The following is a 17,345-nucleotide window of genomic DNA, read 5'->3' as shown; positions in this document are numbered from 1 at the left end:
GACTGCGAGGCCTGCTCAGTTCTCAAAGCCCAGGGGCCCTTGAACCTGTGGGCTCCCGTTCCTGGAGCACAGGCCCCACCAAGGAATGAGTGCCCCTCAACACAGGGAAGGAGCGGCAGGCCTTACACCCCTCCTATGTAGACATCCGGGAGATTCGGTTTCCTGTAAATGTTAAGTTGATCCTCCCACAACCACAAAAACAATCTGAGTTTCAGTTTCTCCTAAGCTTTCATGAGGAAGACATGGGGCTTTCCCATAAACTGCCGGTACACTGGGTGCCGCTGCCGCGGGGGGAGGAATTGATGAGCAGCTCATGCATGAAGCTCATAGTCCAGCAGGGAGGGCAGGCACCGATGCAAGGAATGGTGATACACATAGTGGGGAATGGATGTGACAGCCCCAACACGGAAGGGGAACCCCATGGAGGGCAGAGGACCATGTCCCACTAGGCCTGGAGGGTGGTGGGAGGGTGGCTGGTGGGGGCAGAAAGGACTGCAGGGAAGGCAGTCTCCAGCTGAGGGCAGAGCAGGGGCAGCTGGCTGGCCTCTGGCCCTCCATGGCGAGAGCCCGGGAGCTGAAACCTGAACCCCAAGGCCACCTAGTCCACACTAAGAGGATTTCCCAAAGGAGGGAAAATGCAGGCACTGGCAGAAACAAAGGGGAAAACTAGACTGTGCCAGGGGAGCTAGAGAGGCCCCGAGGGGAACAGCCTGGTGCCAGAGGACAAGCCCAGGACTGTTTCACAAAGGGGAGGTCCCGATTTCTCAGAGTTTCGTTTTTTCACAAGACTTTCTGGGAAGTGAGATTCATTTCTTAGGGCTGAAGACGTAAAAGGCCCCTTCCCTGGGCTCCCTGGGATTTGGGCTGGAGCACAGCAGCAGAAAGCTGGGCCAGGCTCCCAGGGCTAAAGACCTGGCCTGGCCTCTAGGCCCACTTCCTTCTGTTTCCTTCCCTTCTGCTGGTGGAGAAACAGGGACCCCAGGGGTGGGGGTGTGGAGAGGCCCGGGAGCGGATAGCAGCTCTGACTCCTCTCCTGAACGGGATCAGACACCCACCCCCAACCCTAACCCTAGGGAGGGTGTTTGCAGGACCAGCTCTGACACACCCATATCCTCTCTTTCCTAGCCAACTTCTACCCCAAAGAGGAACAGAAGAGCCCATACCTGCCCCAGGGTCTCTGAAACCCTTGGCAGAAGGGGAACTGTGGGTGATTCACACGCATATATTAAGGGTGTGACAGCCTCCCAGCCCTGGTCCTTGCCCAGGTGGCAGTAGGGGCATGGCCTCGGGGATTCCCCAACCCACCCCATGCCCCCACCTCTCTTCAATACATTGTAAACAGCACATTTATTGGTGGTTTGCCAACCTCTGGTAAAAAGCACAGAACAGCAGGGCTCTCCTACATGCTGCCCTGGGCTCCAGCCCGTCAGGCATGCAAGACGGAGCTGGGGGACGAGTCAAGACATCTTCAGGAGCAGGGCCAGAGCGGAGAAGGCCCCACGCTTTTCCACCACCACTGCCCAGGGCCTGGGCCTAGAGAGCAACCGGGAAGGCAGGCCCAGCTCGATCCCCAAATCCCTGCCCTGAAGTGACTCTTCTTGGTGGCTGCCCTCCTTCTCCACACTCAACCTCTCTGATCCCCACCCTGGAGCTGGGACCTGAGTCACATGCTTGGCTCCCTCACACCAGCCCGAATCCATGCAGCCAGGCTATGTCTGCGGGCCCCGCCCCTCCAGTTAGGTCGCCAGCAGAGCGGGCCGGCTTGGCTCTCGTTATCACACCGTGTACCCGGCTCAGGGCTGGGCATTCAGCCGGGGAGCAGGATGGGCAAAGGCTTGTCCAGAGAAGCACTCCAGGTAAGGAGGACAAGGCGGCCTGACACAGTCTCTCCCAGCTCTGGTGTCGGCCCAGTCTCCATCCCTTGGCTCCTGGCTGAGGAAGGCCTCAACAATCCAAGGTGTGGCACCAGTGCCGCCTTCTCCTCTAAGATGCCTCCCTGGCTTGATGCCAGACTTGGAGCTTGGCTACGGACAGTCAGCCAAAGCCGCTACTTCAGGGCCCTGAGGACAGCCTCCAACTTCATGGCCACGGCCAGGTCACCCTTCACCTTTAGCCGCCCACTCATGTAGGCCCCCAGGGGCCGCAGCTCCCTGCACAGAAGGGCCCGCAGGTCTGCCTCGGTCATCTCCACCACGACATCAGGGATGCCGTCAGGCACTCCATGTCCTACCCTCCCGTGCCCTGTGGAGGGAAAGAAAAATTGAGCACTGGTATGGCTATGCAGCAGGGGGAAGGTCTGGTTAGCATGGCCCACTGGGAGGAGTAGAGAGTAATAGTCAGGTGTTCAGGTTCTAATTCCCTGAGTTCAAGTCTTATCGGCTGTAGGAGCACTTGGGGCCTCAGTTTCCAAATTGGTGAAATGGGGAGGACAATCATCCCCGAATAGAGGCTCGAGGTGAGTTGTAGGGAGATCATGCATTGCACGTGCTCAGCACAGAGACTGTCACGCAGTCGGCCTGTACTGTGTGCGGGGCTCGGTCTGCAACCATCAAAGTCGTCCTTCTCACAGAGACAGGCTGGGAGACAAACCCCCAGATTGTGCTGTCTGAGCCCCAGACTGCTATGAGGTCCCTCTAAACTGTGGCGGGAACAGAAGGATTTTAAATTTAAATTTAAAAGAGGACCATGGGAAGGGGGCAGCTATAAGCAACCTGGCTGGGAAGGTGAGCGAGGGCAGGGAAGGCAGTGGCACCTGTAGTGAGGTCGAGGAAGTAGACGCTCTGGGCACCACTGGGCAGGACGACATTGAACTGGTAGCAGGCGCCAACTTGGCTGACCAGGGCCTCCGACAGAAAGGGCTGCAGAGCAGTCAATAGTCCCTCCGCCACGGGCTGCTTTGGGCCGGGCCCAGCACCAACAGGAGGCGCAGGCTGCTCGACTTCACTCACCATCTCCAAGGTGTCTGCTGGCGGTGGCCGACAGGGTTGGGGAAGGAAGCAGAGGGAAGAAAGTCACTGTGCTCCCAAGGTCAGGCTCACTGTGACCTCTGCACTTCTCATGGCAGCTCCCTCTTATAGGCCCTTCAAGCCTGCGTTTGACTTCCTCCTCGGCTAAGAAGCAGCCCCTCAGCTTTCACCCCTGGGTGCTGTCCCCTCCTCCCACGGAGGCTCCCGAAGGCCTCCACCCACTCAGACAGCTCTCTTCACCGCCTTAGCATCCGTCAGCTCAAGCAGTAGGGACAGCCTGAGCAGCTGGGCAGGTGAGCACTGCACGAACATGCTCAGCTCAGTTAAGACAATGGGCCCTGAGCCTGTGCAGAACACTGAGCTGAGTGCCCCAGAAGCACCTCCCCTTCTTTCTAGAGCTCCTCACCTGGCCCTGGGGCTGACAAGCCTCCCTCCACAGAGGACAGGCCTCCTCCCAGGAAGTGGAGGGCCAGCTGCTGGAGAGTGCTGTCCAAGTTGGGCCCCGCTGGGCTGTCCTGGGGTGGCTGGAGCACGGCCTCCACTGCCAGCTCTACCCGGTCCACCTCCAGTCCCCAGGCCCTGGTCACATCATTGATTTCCAGCTGAAAAAGAGTGTAGGCGGAGAAATGGAATTAAGCCGACAAGCCATTCTGGGAGCACCTTCTTTAAGCTGGAGGCACCACGCCTCCTGTTCCGGCCCAGGCTCCCTCCTGAGGAACACAGGCAGAGGGCAAGTACATACAACCCAGGAGCTGGTAACTGGTGTGAGTAACTAGGACCAGGCCTGACCCCCTGGAGGCCCAGGGAATGGGCAGTGATGCCGGGTGGAGCGGGGTCACCCCAGCCAAGGAGTACACCAAGAAGGAAGACTGTGATGTGACCTAAAAGAAATATATGTTTCCATTTGATCACTCGACTGACTAAAATATACTTCTACGTATTTGTCTTTGTTTCTGACTTAGCTCCTACGACCCTTGGAATTGCCTGTGAGAAGAGTGATAAAGGGGTCTTCTATGAAGGTAAGAAAGGTGACTTTTGGACCCACTCAAGGGCGGGAGCTGGCTGCCAGGAGGACCAACTATGTGATTGGAGAGTTGGAACCCTCAGTCCCACCCTGAGCTATGACCAATGACTTGGTCCTCAGTACGCAAAGAAGCCTCCAGAGAATTCCCAGAAGGACTGGGTTCCAGAGCTTCCAGGCTGGTGAACGCCAGAGAGTGGGGTGCCTGGGGAGGGCAGGAATGTTCCATACGTACCTTCCCCAGACCTCGCCCTGTGTCTCTCTTTGGTTGTTGATTCATAGCTTTTATCACATTCTTTAATAAACTGGTAAACGTGCTTCCCAGAGTTCTGAGAGCTGCTCTAGCAAAAGGACCCAGGGAGGTGGCTGGAACCCCCAACCGGAGCCAGTCAGTGAGAAGCACAGGTAACAGCCTGGGGCTTGTGACTGGCATCTTTAGTAAGGGATGAGGGGCAGTCTTGTGGGACTGAGCTTTTAACCCACGGGATCTGATGCTATCTCTTGGTAGATAGTGTTCAAAGTGAGTTGAATTCTAGGGATACCCTACTGGTGTCTGAAAATTGCTGGGTGCTGTGTGTGTGGAAACCCCCTACCCCACACTGGAGTTGGGTCCAGGAACCCCACAAGAAGGACTCTTTCAGGCAATGGGAACAACATGTATAAAAGCCTGGACATGGCTGCATAGTATTCCATTGTGTATATATACCACATCTTCTTTATCCATTCATCTGTTGATGGACATCTAGGTTCTTGCCATTTGCAACAATGTGGATGGAACTAGAGCGTATCATGCTTAGCGAAATAAGTCAAGTGGAGAAAGACAACTATCATATGATCTCCCTGATATGAGGAAGTGGAGATGCAACATGGGGGGTTAAGGGGGTAGGAGAAGAATAAATGAAACAAGATGGGATTGGGAGGGAGACAAACCATAAGTGACTCTTAATCTCACAAAACAAACTGAGGGTTGCTGGGGGGAGGGGGGTTGGGAGAAGGGGGGTGGGATTGTGGACATTGGGGAGGGTATGTGCTTTGGTGAGTGCTGTGAAGTGTGTAAACCAGGCGATTCACAGACCTGTACCCCTGGGGATAAAAATACATTATATGTTTATAAAAAATAAAAAATTTAAAAATTAAAAAAAAAAAAAACCTGGACAGAAGAACCTGGAACGTCTGGGGAAGTGTGAGTAACCACCATTCCATTTAGCTAGACCCCCAAGTGTGGCTTGGGAGACTGGAACAAGCAGAGGGCTCTGAGGTGGGTGGCCCCACTCACTTGGCTTTATTCTGATACACGAGGAGCCTCGAGAGGAGTTCGGCAGGGGGGGTGACCGCAGACCTGCTCGTTGGGAACTCCTCCTGGCTGCTCCGTGGACACCGGATTGAAGGGGGCTGAGGGTGGGGACGTGGAGACCACGTGGGCCAGTTTCAAAGCGCAGGCAGAAATGAGGTGGCTCTGGTGTTAGATGGAGAGGTGGCCGTGAAGCCGAGACATGCAGAGGACAGAGCACAACTCTGTCAACTAGATGCAGCTACAGCAAAACACCCGGGAAACAAGCAGGGAGCGTGGTGGCCACCTGCCTGTGAATGCCGGAGGGCGGAGAGGGGCCGGCTCCGGCGTGGGCTCCTGCACGAGCGTGAGCGCGGTGCTCACCGGGAGCGAGCACACAGGCAGACACTTGCTCGGCGATGGCTGGGGGGGGGAAAGGACTATTTTTTTTTTTTTAAACATATTCAGCTTGAAGTGTCCACCAGGCGGTTGGATAAACGGGGTCCAGGGCACAGGAGGGGAGCTGGAGCAGAGGGTTGTACATAATCAATGTCCAGAAGCAGCATGAAGCCCGGCTGGATGAGCCCTCCCAGGAGGTCCTAGGCAAGAAGAAGAGGCCATTGGCAGAACCTTGGAAACTGAAGGGCAGGACAGCAAGTAGTAAGCAGGAGTGAGCTGGAAGGAGGAAAAGCAGAAGTGAAATAATGGAAGCCAAGGGAGCAGAGCATTCGAGAGAGAGAGAGACAAGAGAGAAAGGAGGGTGCACAGAGTCAGAGGCTCCCCCCATGTTAAGCAAGCGTGGGACCGGTAAGTGCTGGGCGCTAGCAGGAAGGAGGTCATGCTGCTGTCTTAGGAGTCTAGAGGAAGCCTAGACTGAGGATGGGGTGAGCAGGGGGAGAGGTGGGGGAGGTAGGGGAGAGCTGTCAGGGGCTGGGGTGCAGAAGAGAGTCTGTGCCCACGCCCACGCAGAAAAGAGCGGAGAGAGGACTAACAGAAGCAGAAGCTGAGCCCTGAGACCAGAGCACTGCCCACACAGGGAGGAGCCTCGGAGGAAGAAGCACGGCTTGGCTTGCGGTGACCAGAGAGACAGCACAGAACCCGAGGTTGAAGGGCTGATGCCAGATGAGCGAAAGGGTTCCTGTCCCAGGGGTCTGCCTCCTGAGGAGGAAGAGGTCAGGTTGCAGCAGGGGAATGTAGTGTGTGGCGGCAGTGAATGGAAGCAAGCAACCAGCCTGGGGGAGGAGTGAGCAGCTCACCAGGGTCCAGCAAGGGAGACTGGAGAGTGTGAGTCCCTCCAGGGAAGAGGCAGAGAGAGGAGTGAGAATGAGAAATGTATGCCTGACCCAGGGCTTCCGGGAGGCAAGCTAGTGTTCCTGAGACTTCGTTGTAACCACAGGCACTGACCCCACTTTACCAGGCGCCAACCCAGTTTGGGCAACAGGCCCTAAATGACTAACATCCTGGTGTGGGACCGATTTCCCCCAAACTGCCTCTCTGGGCTTTGTTGCACAACACGCCTGGTGTTCTGGTTTCATTCCCCACCCGCCCCTGACAGCAATAAGGCTGAGATCAGCTTTCTCCTCTGAAAAGTACACTAAAATGGAATGTGGTTTCATAAATAAAAGCTGTTATCAATTTGTTATCAACTGTAGAAGACGGAGCACTGGATTGAGGGTGGGGGGTGGGATAGCCAGTGATCTGGCTCTGGGCCGGCTCTGCCCTTGACCATGGTTCTTGGGGGGCAACCAATAACTTCTGAGTCCTTAGTTTCCTCCCGCCAAAATAAAACCATAATATTAGCCCTCTGGCAGCAGAATGTGAAGCAGATACACGTGGGGAGCAAAAGGACTCATAGACCCTAAGACACTCTGCACGTGAGAGCTGCCGCCCCCAGCACAGCAGCATCTCCTTGGGAGTTTCCCTTATGGGGCTGGTTCACTTCCAGAAGGGACTGGGATCTCCAGGACTGGCATTACTGCCCCCCACTCCGGTCCTCAAACCCCAGGTCCCCAGGGGAAAACACAGCCAAGGGGACTTAAGACCTCACTCAGGGTCCACCAGGACACAGGAGAAAGCCCAAGGTGAGCCTGGGGAGCAGGGGATATGCCACCATGTGTGACACATGCCACATTTCCACCCCATCCTGTCACAAAAGGGATGAGAGGGGAATTCTGGCGCAGATAATGACTCACGTGGAGAGACCAGAAAAAGGTCCAAATGCCCTTGTGTCTGTTCTGTTCTGAACTAGGAACACAAAGCCCCCAAGCGCACACGCTGCCCTGTGGAGCCTGGAATTCCCCAGGTGACTGTGCTAGAAGGGCCCCCACTCCTTTCACCCCCACTGCCTGCCTCCAAAGCCCAGTGTTGTCATGGCAACGCCTGCAGAGTGGTGAAGGGTAGAACCCCAGCAGTTAGGGAAGGCCCCAGAATCTGGATTAGACCATGCCCCTCTCAAGGCCCCAGTGCCTCGCCAAGACAAGCTTGCCCAAGACCACTATGCTCTGCACCCATCTTCTGGTGCTCAGTCCCACCCAGACTGCTGGTTCTTCCAAGGTTGGAATATATGGTAAACTGAGGCCCAGAGCAATTTGATGCTTTGCTCAAAGTGCCTTGGCAGGTAAAGCCAGGCCCGGAGCTCACCACTGACCTCTACCATGTGAACAGCTGCCTACCAGGAGCTGGTCGCTGATCTTGAGCTTCTCCATCTGGATCTCCCGCAGAGGCCTCTTGAGCAGGGCCTTGGTCATAGCGTTCTGGGCCGTCATGCGCGTGGCCATGTTCAGGTCCTTCACAGTCATCACAGACAGTACTGGATCCCAGATGCGGAACTGGACATCAGCCCCCACGGACAGCACAGCCCCATCCTTAGAGGCCAGCTGTTGGGGGAGGTCGTGAAAGAGGAGATACTCAAGGGGCTGGTGCTGCAGGGAGCTCTGGCCCACGAAGACCACCCAGCTTGACCCGCCCTCCTGGTACCTAGTTCCTCAAAGGGAAAATCACATCCCCAAGTGCATGTCAGTAGGTACATTGAGCAAGGATGTCCTCCCAGCCTCCATCCTCAACTTTTCTGGTTTCTTCCACCACCCTGCCCCTGACGGCTACTCATACACCATGGAACTGGCTCCCACAATCATGCTGCACAAGCCCCCACTCTCTCTGTCTGGGGGAGCCGAGAAGATCCTCACCTTGCAGGGAGGGACATTGAAAGCACGTGTCCTCAAATCCACCCGCTGGAAGGAGTCAATGAAGGGCAAGAGCAGAACCATGCCGGGCCCCTGAGGGGTGCGGATCCGGCCTAGTCGAAACACGATCACCCGCTCATAGGTGGGCACAATCTGTTCACGAGGGTGAGAGAGAGAAGTGAAAGCTCCGGGCCTAGGCTCACAATGGCATCTGCCCAGGTACCCCCCTCCCCTCTCTCTCCTTTGCTTTGGTTGGTGTCAGATATCCTTAGATCTTTTTGGAAGAGAAAACCAAGACTCTGAGAGGTTAAATGATTTGCTCAAAAATCACAGAGCCTCCAAGTGAAACAGGAAAGATGTGAATGCAGTTCTGAATGACTCCAACCCCCAAAAAAGGGCTTTGTCAACTTCAGAAGTAAATAGGTCCAAATTGAGAAATGAAGGCCCAGAGAGGCAAAGTGACTTGCCCAGGGTCACACAGTGTTTGTTTCAGTGGCAGCTTTAGGACTAGAATTTAGCACCTTCTAAAGACTCCCTTCCAGACCACACCAAACCCGAAGGCTTTCTAGAAAAGTTGACTGTTTCCTAGGCCACACAACGGGCACGGCCTGCCTGGGCTTCCACCTTCACTGCAGCTCTCAGATATGATCTTTAAGTACAGCTCCAGATTTCCCCTCTGCACCAGCCCTTGTTAAAAACCAGGCCTGAATTCCTATTACTCATTACCTACTGGGCCAAGTGGAGTAGTTTTCCGTTCAAATTTCAGCCTAACCCAAAGAAAGGAAGATGTGGCAAAGATATCTGTGTGCACCTTAAAGCCAGTGTCCAGATCCCAGAACTTGGGTGTTTGGGAAGGCTTGTTTGCCACTCTCTGGCTCCCAGTATGACTTTGGGCAAGCCTGAGCCTATTTCCTCATCTGAAAGATACAAATGAATAATCCCGGACCGGCCCATTTCACTAGGATGTGATAATGTAATATTCAGGGGAAGGGGACAGAGGATGGAGAGTGGGGGCCCAATCCCCCGGAGTCTGACCCAGCCAGCCTTACCTTCAAGGCGAACCAGCCAGAAATGGGGAAAGTGAGCAGCAGCAGCAAGAATCCCAGGAAACTGATGAGGCTGTGGCAGAGGTAGGAGGGCCAGCTCTGGGGCGCGTCTGGGGACAAGAGAGCAGAGGCAGTCAGGAAACACCAACCAGTGCTGGCAGGACAGCAGCAGGCTGAGTGAAGTTGGTCAAGTGCACCTTTTGCCCACCTCTCCCTTCAGCAGCTAGTCCCTTCTCAGAGCTCTCAGTTGCCTCCTTGCCTCATTTCTGTCTCTAGCCAGATGCTAGTGAAGAACGTTCCCTCCTCCCACACATCAAAACTAATCTGCCTTGAGTTCCACCTCCACAAGGCCGAGTCTCTGCTAGGCAACAGCCTTTAGATTTGAGAAGCCAATCCATGTGATGCTCTCCTCACCAGGAATCTGGATCAATTCTTTTGTCTGATAGATAGTGCCTCCCATACCTGGCACACAGCCAGGAGCACCCAGGCATCTGTAAACACTGCTGGGCTGAACTGAATGCTGGTGGTAGAACACATTCCTCTTCCACCATCAGCCCCAGAAGTGTGCTTTCATCCTCTTGGAGATAAGGCCTTAGGCTATCCTAATGCTTAGGATAAAGCATTAATGGCTCAACAGGAACCATAGGTGAGGGTGAAGATGTTCTTCTCTAGCTCACAACTCACGCCCCCTTTTAATGACCTAAGGACTATCAAATACTTGAAGTGGCTTCAGGTAGGAGGCGGGAACTAGGAAGATGAGGCTCATCTGAGATCAGAGGTCCTGGCCCCTTGGAGAACTGAGAGCCCACGAGGAAAATGGAGCTGAGAGCCCCAGAATCTAGCACGGTTATCCTCTGGTATCTTTCTCCTCCCAAGCCTGGGCAAGAAGCAGACAGGAGCTTTTGCTCAGTCCTTCCAGGAACGCTATGCCCTCTGGGCTCTCCAAACCCCAGGATGTTTTCCTGTCTAGCTCTGACCCCTGTGGCCCCTGCAGGAAAGGAAGCCTTGGAGAGGGTCAGGAGAGACCAAATCCTCCAGGGTTTGCCTGTCAGACTGAATCATGTGGGATCTGGCCCTGGAGCCAAGGGAATCCCTCAAGGCTCTGGAGCAAGAGATGACCAAAGCTGACACCACAGGCAGCCAAGGGCCTGCCCATATCCACCAGGAAATAGGCAGATGCTTAAACTCCAGGCATATAGAAGTACCCCCTGGAATCAAGATTTTGCCATTTCTCTGCAGCCAAGCGCTCTGGTGACCTCCCACGCCTAGACTCTGGGGTCTTTCTGGTCAAAATGGGAATTTGAGGGGTCTCCCACGTGGCCCAGTCGGTGAATCTGCCGACTGCAGGTTTCTGCTCAGGTCATGATCTCAGTTCCTGAGATCTGGTTCCATCTGCTTGAGATTCTCTCCCTCTCCCTGTCCCTTCGCCGGCCCTCCCGCCCTCTCTCTCTCAAATAAATAAATACATCTTCAAAATGAGAATTTGAAATCCCTTCCCAGGCTTAAAGGGCTGATAAGAGCCGAGAGGATAAATGAAGGGATGAGGCCTGTTAGAGGATAAGAGCGCTCCGGGCCAGCAGCCCAGTAGACCTAGGGAGGGCGGGTGAGCGCTAGCATCCCAATGCCTGGTCCAGACCCTTCTCCACGCCATAGCCACTCTCGGTGCCTCCTCTTAGGAGGCGAGGGCGCCAGACCGGCTGACTCCTGAGGGTACCAGCGGGTCCCCGCCCCGGGTCCGCTGTGCTGGGCGGCCACTCACCGGCCCCCGGCCCCACGCCGCCCCGCTCCGGGGACAAGCAGCCCTTCTGCGAGCCCAGGAAGCCGAAGCTCGACTGCTGGAAACGATCAAAGTCCCCCAGGGGCAGCGCCCGGTACCCGGACCTGCCGAGCATGGCTCTTGACAGGGGCACGCCCCGCGCCCCCGCGCGGTGCCAGGCCACAGAAGCCGGCCGCTATCCGGCCCGCCCCTGCCGGCCGCCGCTTCCGGTCTCACTGGCTACGGGCGCGGGAGGCGGTGGCTAGCCGGGGCGGCTCCCGCTGTCCCACAGCGCCCCCTGCGCCGGGAGGACCGAGCCTGCCGGAGTCGTGCTACTGCCTGGCCTTGGAAAAGGAGCTGGAAGGCAAGGTGAGCTTTGCAGAGTGGGATTTCAGAGCCGAATTTCCTCCAAAATCGAGGAAATGCTACCAGCCTTCTCAGCATTCCCGCTCCAAAGTCACATACTGGGGTGGGAGTGTGTGGGATGTCTTATCTAGAATCAGGGTTTCTCCTGGGCACAGCCCGCAAATTATTACTCCTTGCGTCCCCACAGCCCGGCAAGCCTGGCACAGAATGGATCTCAACACTTATTTGTTGAATGAGTTCGTAGCCAGCCTCACTGTGGTCAAGGTGGGGCGGGAGGGCCTGAACTTTGGCACAAAAAGAGAAATTTCATATGCAGACCTCAGGGAGCACAGCAGAGTGAGGAAGGAGGGGACAGACAGCACAAGAGCATCCCAGAGCAGGCCCTCTAGAGTATCACAAAAGTCCAGAAACAGCACACCCCTTGATCCAGAGGTAACCTGACCTAGAGGTAACTTGCCTCTCCATGGCTTGAGAAAATCTAAATGCAAATGGTAAATTTACTCTGAGAAGCAATGATTTTCGACATGGAGTTTTAAATGTTGCTCTCTTTGAAAGTGATTAATAAGAAATTAATAAAGCTTTCCTTGTCTCAGCCACATGCCAGCCCTGCCTCCTCAGACCCAACAGGGATCCAACAGGGACCCTTCCAGGTCCCTTCTGCAGCTGCTGCTCACCATCTTTGGCTTTTCCTAGTTCAATGGCCCGATTCTAAAGCCCCGAGGCTGGAGGGTAGGGTAAGGCCCCTGAGGCCTCACAGGGTCCTGAGAAGTTGGCTCTCCCTCCCATTCCCTTTCCCCACACAGCCCAGAAGATCAGCTTTACAGGAGCAGGGTTCCATCACCATTCCTAGTCGGCTACAAGCTGGAACTGAGCACAGAATTGTATCAGAAGTTAGCACAGTGGTTGGGATGATTTGATTTTTGAAGCCAGAGCCTTTGGCCCAGTGAAGCTGCCTAGAGGTGTTTTCTCCCCTCACCAGCTGGGAGCTGGCATGCTTCTCCTTTGGTCAAGAGCTAACCTGCTCTCTCCTCACTGTCTTCATATCTGCTCACCAGTTCTCCCCCTTCCCTCCCTGCTCCTCTGCCTCAGACTCACCAACCTACCTCTCTAGCTATCACCCAAGGCACCGTCCTATTCCCCTCAGCCCCACTCAAGTGTCCTCCCAGTGTCTCTGACTCAGATCCCTCCTCTGCATCCCACAACAAATTCCTAGACCAGGCCACGGTCCTAGGTTGTCAGAGTTACCGTCCCAACATGCATGTTGGGTCATGTTTCTGGGTTCTAAACTCACTGTCACCCACAGACCTGGTCCAATTTCTTAGCCCTGTTGCCCCTCATGGGTCCCCTCTTAAATCTGAAAATAATGAAAACTAGTTTTTAAACAGAATCTCCTGTTTCAAACCTCCAGGCCTTTGCACGTGCTGTTCTAAGCTCTCCCCGCCCCACCCCAAGTTCCTTCAAGTCCCAGCTGAGGATATTCTTTCCAGCCAGTCCCTCTGTTGTGTGAAAACCTCTGTTTGGGCAACTGTTGCTCTTCCATTAGACCAGGAGTTCCTCCAAAGTAGAGCCACCTGCGGCTCTTCTCCGTTACGGGGCCCAAAGCCTAGGGCGGCTGCGGCCTCCTTTCTGCTCTGCTCTGCCATGGTCCCTTTACCCCCGGGTCAGCTGAGCGTCGCGTCGGCTCCCAATCCTCCCTCCGGCTATGGGCGTGTCCTCTAAGCCCCCGCCGGCCTCTCCGCCCCTAGAACCGCCCCCTCGCTCTGTCTCACTTCCTCTCGGGAGGCGGGCCCTTACCGGGCACTGCCCCTTTCGGACCGGCTAAGGAGACTACGGCGTCTGGCGCCCGCCTCTCGTTCCGCTTCCCCTCCCGCCCCTCAAGCTCAAAAACCGAGAATCGAAACTGTGCTGTGATCCATGCAGCAGGAGCCTGCACCCGCCCGATCTCCGGGTCCCCAGCAAGACCCCGCACTGCTCCACACGCCCACAATGCCTCTCCCGGAGTCCGTCCCCGAAGGCCACCAGCCCAGCCCCAGCCCCGCGGAGGTACTACTGGGTTTGGGGAGATGGGGTTTAGGCTTCGTTGATTCGCTACGGTGCGGGTAGAGGTGGGAAGGGAGAGGGCAACTTGACCAAGTACCTTAAAGAGTGACACAGAGAGAAAACCAGGTATTGGGTCCTGACCCTCTTGTCTGGGGTAAGGGTACGTGAGAGTAAAAAAGGGCAGCAGGATGAGTTAGGGGAGCCTCTCTCGGCTGGGATTCGCCACGAACAGGGGGCAAGACGCTGAGGGTCCCTGACACTTGGGACTGGACTTGTCTGCCCACTCTGGCGACCCGCCCCCTAAACCTCTGCCTCGGGAGAAGGTGCACGGATTAGGGAGAATGGCGGGAGGAGCCCTATTGCGCAGGCCTGGAGCCCGGGGCATGTCCCTGGCGTGGAAAACCAAAACCCAAGTTCCCAGGTGAGAAAGTGGAAAACTGGCCCAGATGAGAGACGTGCCCTGGCTAAGGCCTCAGAGCTCCTGTGGTGGTTTCACCGCTAGGGTATCTCCAGGATCCTTTTCTTGGAGCATGCTGCATGCCCAGTCCACCCCCGCAAGGGGCTTACAAGGTACTCCCGGAAACTTGCCTCAGCCTTCTCTCCGACAAACTCCCCGGCTGCCTTCCTCCCCAGAGGAGCTACTTACATCCGTTGCTCTATGTTCTTCCAGGCCCTTTGGGCTCCCCTTCGTGAAAGCACCAGGTTGCAGTGATTTTTATAATTTGCATTATTAGAACTAGGAGTAGTATTACTTAATTATGAACACTCCTCATGGGCCAGGTACTGTATAGTAAGCACTTTTTATTTTTGCTATAAAATATCCATAACATAAAACTTACCATGTTTTTAAAGATTTTATTTTTAGTAAGGAATCTCCACTCCCCATGTGGGGCTCAAACTTACAACCCTGAGAGCAAGCGTTGCCTGCTCCACCGACTGAGCCAGCCAGGCACCCCGAGAACTTAACTGTTTTTAAGCGTACATCTCAGTGGCATTACATGTATCTCACAGTGTTGGGTAACCCACCATCATCTGTTTCCAAAAGTTTTTTCATCACCCTCAACAGAAACTGTACTCCTTACGTGGTAGCTCATTATTACTCCCTTGTCCCAAGTCCTGGTAACCTCCAAACTACTTTCTGTTGCTGTGGATTTGCCTAGTCTAGATATTTCATATAAGTGGGCTGTGCAATATTTGTTCTTTTGTGTTTGGCTTATTTTGCTTAGCATAATGTCTTCAAGGCTCTCATAGCATGTATGAGAAGGCCCTTCCTTTTCATTTTATTTATTTATCGGTAAAGATTTTATTTTTAAGTAACCTCTACACACCCAAGGTGGGGCTTGAACTCACAAGCTGGAGATCAGGAGTCACATGCTCCACCAACTGAGCCAGCCAGCACCCCCCACCTTCTTTTCTTTAAAGCTGAATGATAGTCCATTGCACGTGTAGAACCCTTGTGTTTATCCAGTCATCCCTTGATGGACACTTGGGTTGTTTCTACCTTTTGGCTCTTGTGCCTAACAGTGCTATGAACATGGGTGTGCAAGTATCTGTTTGGGTACTTGTTTGCAGCTATTTGGGGAAATATATCTAGGAATGAAATTGCTGGATTATATGATAGTCCTGTATTTAACTCTCTGAGGAGCCACCAAACCACGGGATGCACTTTATGTGATGCTATATGAGAACACTTAAAGGATCTCCTTTCTACACGGAGTCCCAGGAAGGCAGGGATTTATCCATCCATGGATCCCAGGGCCAGTACTGTGTCTTATGGGAAGTAGATGCTCAGTCCATTGGGGAGTGAGAGCAGGAAGAACTGAGTAAGTGGGGGAGTGTGGTCCTGGGAAGCCTGGGTTTTGTATCATCCAATGACTGCCGGGGATGGAATATGGAGTCCCACTCCCAGCCTCCAGCCTCAGGAGCCGGTCTGGTGGGTGGGGACTCCTGGATTTCAGGCTCACCCCAACCTCTCTGGTCCCCCAGCAAGCCCTGGAAGAGGAATTCCAATTCCTGCGCTGCCAGGCGTGCCAGGTAGAAGCCAAGCGCCCCAAGCTGCTGTCTTGTCTGCACACGCTGTGCTCGGGGTGCCTGGAGGCGTCCAACTTGCAGTGCCCGATCTGCCAGCTGCCTGGGCCCTTAGGCGCTGACTCGATGGTGCTGGATAACGTCTTCTTTGAGAGTCTACAGCGGCGCCTGTCGGTGTACAGGCAGATCGTGGATGTGAAGGCCGTTTGCAACCGCTGCAAAGAATCCGCGGACTTCTGGTGTTTCGAGTGTGAGAAGATCCTCTGTGCCGGGTGCTTCGAGGCGCACCAGTGGTTCGTCAAGCATGAGGTCCGGCCCCTGGCGGAGCTCCGCGGCCAGTCAGCGAAGGAGTTCCTTGATGGCATGCGCAGGTCCAACAGCATCTTCTGCTCCAACCCCATCCACTGCCCCCCTATGTTGACGAGGTGAGCCCGCTGGCCCAGGTTGGGGTGGCACCTCCTAGAGCAGGGTAGATGGTGCGGTGAGCAGAGATCCAAAGGGTCATACGGCTGGAAATGTGAGATAAGGAGCTCCCATGGTTTTGCAACTCAAGAGTATGGTCCGCAGATAGACAGCATCTGGAGCCATGCCCATGGTTTATGTTATCCCATGCAAATGGATAGTAATCGTTAACCGTTTCCCCTGTAATAAATAATGCCGCAGAATCATCTTTACTAACACTTATCCAGTCATTTCTACAGGGTAAATTATGGAAATGCTATTGCAGTGCAGGGGTATGAAAATTTTACACTTTGATACATGTTACCAAACTGCCCTTTAGAAAGTCTTAAAGTGGAATTCTCCGTGTCACCGCCAGGGAGTGTGGGTATATGGTTAACTCTCAATAAGATGCAGGTAGTTTAGTTTCTGTCTGAAAAGTCAAAACCATAACACTTGCCATCTCGGAATGTCTATATGTAAAAAAACAAACTATTGAATCCACTTAAAATTATTTTTATTGAACAGTACAGGATTTTTAATTCAGCATTTTTGAGACTACATTTGTATGGTTTTAAAAATTACACAGTTTATAAAGAGAGGGGCCAAAGTTTCCATGTCACTCTGTCCCCATCTGCTGAATTCCTCCCACTTCTCCTCTACCCACAGTTCACCATTGTTACCAGTTTTGAACGTTTCCAGAGTTTCTTTATGAATATATGCACAGGTAGGGGTATATTGTCTTATAAATCCTAATTTCCCCTTTTTAGCCAGAAAGGTAGCATACCTACATGAACTCTTCCTGCTGTAAGGAGATTGCTCCTGTAAGATTCTTAGCAGCCCTCTTTAGGAGATCTGCATGGCTAACACATTCTTTGTCCACTGGGTACACACTCAAAACTGCATTCCTCCTAAAACTGATTGTGGCTTGCTTCTGGCTCTGCTTGGATTTGTACCACCTGCTCTCCCAGAATGCCTCTTGTGCAGATTCCTGGACAGACAGACATTAGAATTTAGATTTTTCTTGTTTGTTGTTAAGCTTTAGTGGCTTTTGCTATCTTTCTTGGCCCTTGTTTTTTTCCTTCATTTGTGAATTGCCTATTTAGGTCCTTTGCCTGTTTGGGTTTTTTTCTTCAAGAAATTAGCCTCTAATTTCAGAGCCAATAACAGTCCAAAAGTTTTCCCTTGTTCACCTTGGTCATTTCATTTCCAATGAGGGATTGTGTTTAAAT

General features: G+C 54.0%; 2 protein-coding genes across 17 annotated transcripts in view; one reads left to right on the top strand and one right to left on the bottom strand.

Annotated features, from left to right (window-relative positions):
* Nucleotides 1-1,328: 1,328 nt before the first annotated feature.
* On the bottom strand, nucleotides 1,329-11,477 carry STOML1 (stomatin like 1). 5 transcript variants are annotated; one of them, XM_045070580.1, is made up of 8 exons: nucleotides 9,694-9,804; nucleotides 9,489-9,595; nucleotides 9,251-9,356; nucleotides 8,443-8,592; nucleotides 7,930-8,133; nucleotides 3,373-3,568; nucleotides 2,753-2,965; nucleotides 1,329-2,241 (listed from the first exon to the last, which is right to left on the bottom strand). In XM_045070580.1, exons 4-8 carry the CDS (start codon nucleotides 8,521-8,523, stop codon nucleotides 2,048-2,050), a joined length of 888 nt encoding a protein of 295 aa, XP_044926515.1. In that variant the 5' UTR covers nucleotides 8,524-8,592; nucleotides 9,251-9,356; nucleotides 9,489-9,595; nucleotides 9,694-9,804; the 3' UTR covers nucleotides 1,329-2,047. The 5 variants fall into 5 exon arrangements, with proteins under 5 accessions (XP_044926515.1, XP_004758432.2, XP_004758433.2 ...); XM_004758375.3 differs by lacking the exons at nucleotides 9,251-9,356; nucleotides 9,694-9,804 and adding an exon at nucleotides 11,245-11,477; XM_004758376.3 differs by lacking the exons at nucleotides 9,251-9,356; nucleotides 9,694-9,804 and adding an exon at nucleotides 11,245-11,477 and having other exon boundaries at nucleotides 2,753-2,962.
* Nucleotides 11,478-13,408: 1,931 nt separating this feature from the next.
* Nucleotides 13,409-17,345, top strand: part of PML (PML nuclear body scaffold) — a 40,804-nt gene continuing 36,867 nt past the window's right edge. For 4 of the 12 annotated variants that reach the window (XM_004758381.3, XM_004758380.3, XM_013059369.2 and 1 more), the window contains exons 1-2: nucleotides 13,410-13,650; nucleotides 15,634-16,100. In XM_004758381.3, coding sequence (XP_004758438.1) covers nucleotides 13,522-13,650; nucleotides 15,634-16,100 — 596 coding nt within the window. In that variant the 5' untranslated portion in view covers nucleotides 13,410-13,521. Of the gene's footprint in view, nucleotides 13,651-15,633; nucleotides 16,101-16,782; nucleotides 16,841-17,345 lie in introns of those variants that run through there. The other 8 variants (XM_013059372.2, XM_013059371.2, XM_004758383.3 and 5 more) reach the window with 5 other exon arrangements.

Source organism: Mustela putorius, unplaced genomic scaffold (assembly GCF_011764305.1).
Source record: "Mustela putorius furo isolate JIRA1106 unplaced genomic scaffold, ASM1176430v1.1 tig00003972_pilon_pilon_pilon, whole genome shotgun sequence".
Lineage (NCBI taxonomy): Eukaryota > Metazoa > Chordata > Mammalia > Carnivora > Mustelidae > Mustela > Mustela putorius.
The sequence above is the reverse complement of the archived record's forward strand: the minus strand, read 5'-3'. Positions and strand labels throughout refer to the sequence as shown.

Excerpts from the sequence above, each read along its gene's own strand:
- STOML1 (XM_004758375.3), bottom strand. The coding sequence starts at position 11,377 with ATGCTCGGCAGGTCCGGGTACCGGGCGCTGCCCCTGGGGGACTTTGAT. Across the intron at positions 8,593-9,488 it reads CTGGCTGGTTCGCCTTGAAG|ATTGTGCCCACCTATGAGCG; the intron begins GTAAGGCTGGCT and ends CCTCGTGAACAG. Across the intron at positions 2,242-2,752 it reads CTTCCTCGACCTCACTACAG|GGCACGGGAGGGTAGGACAT; the intron begins GTGCCACTGCCT and ends TTCCCTCCACAG.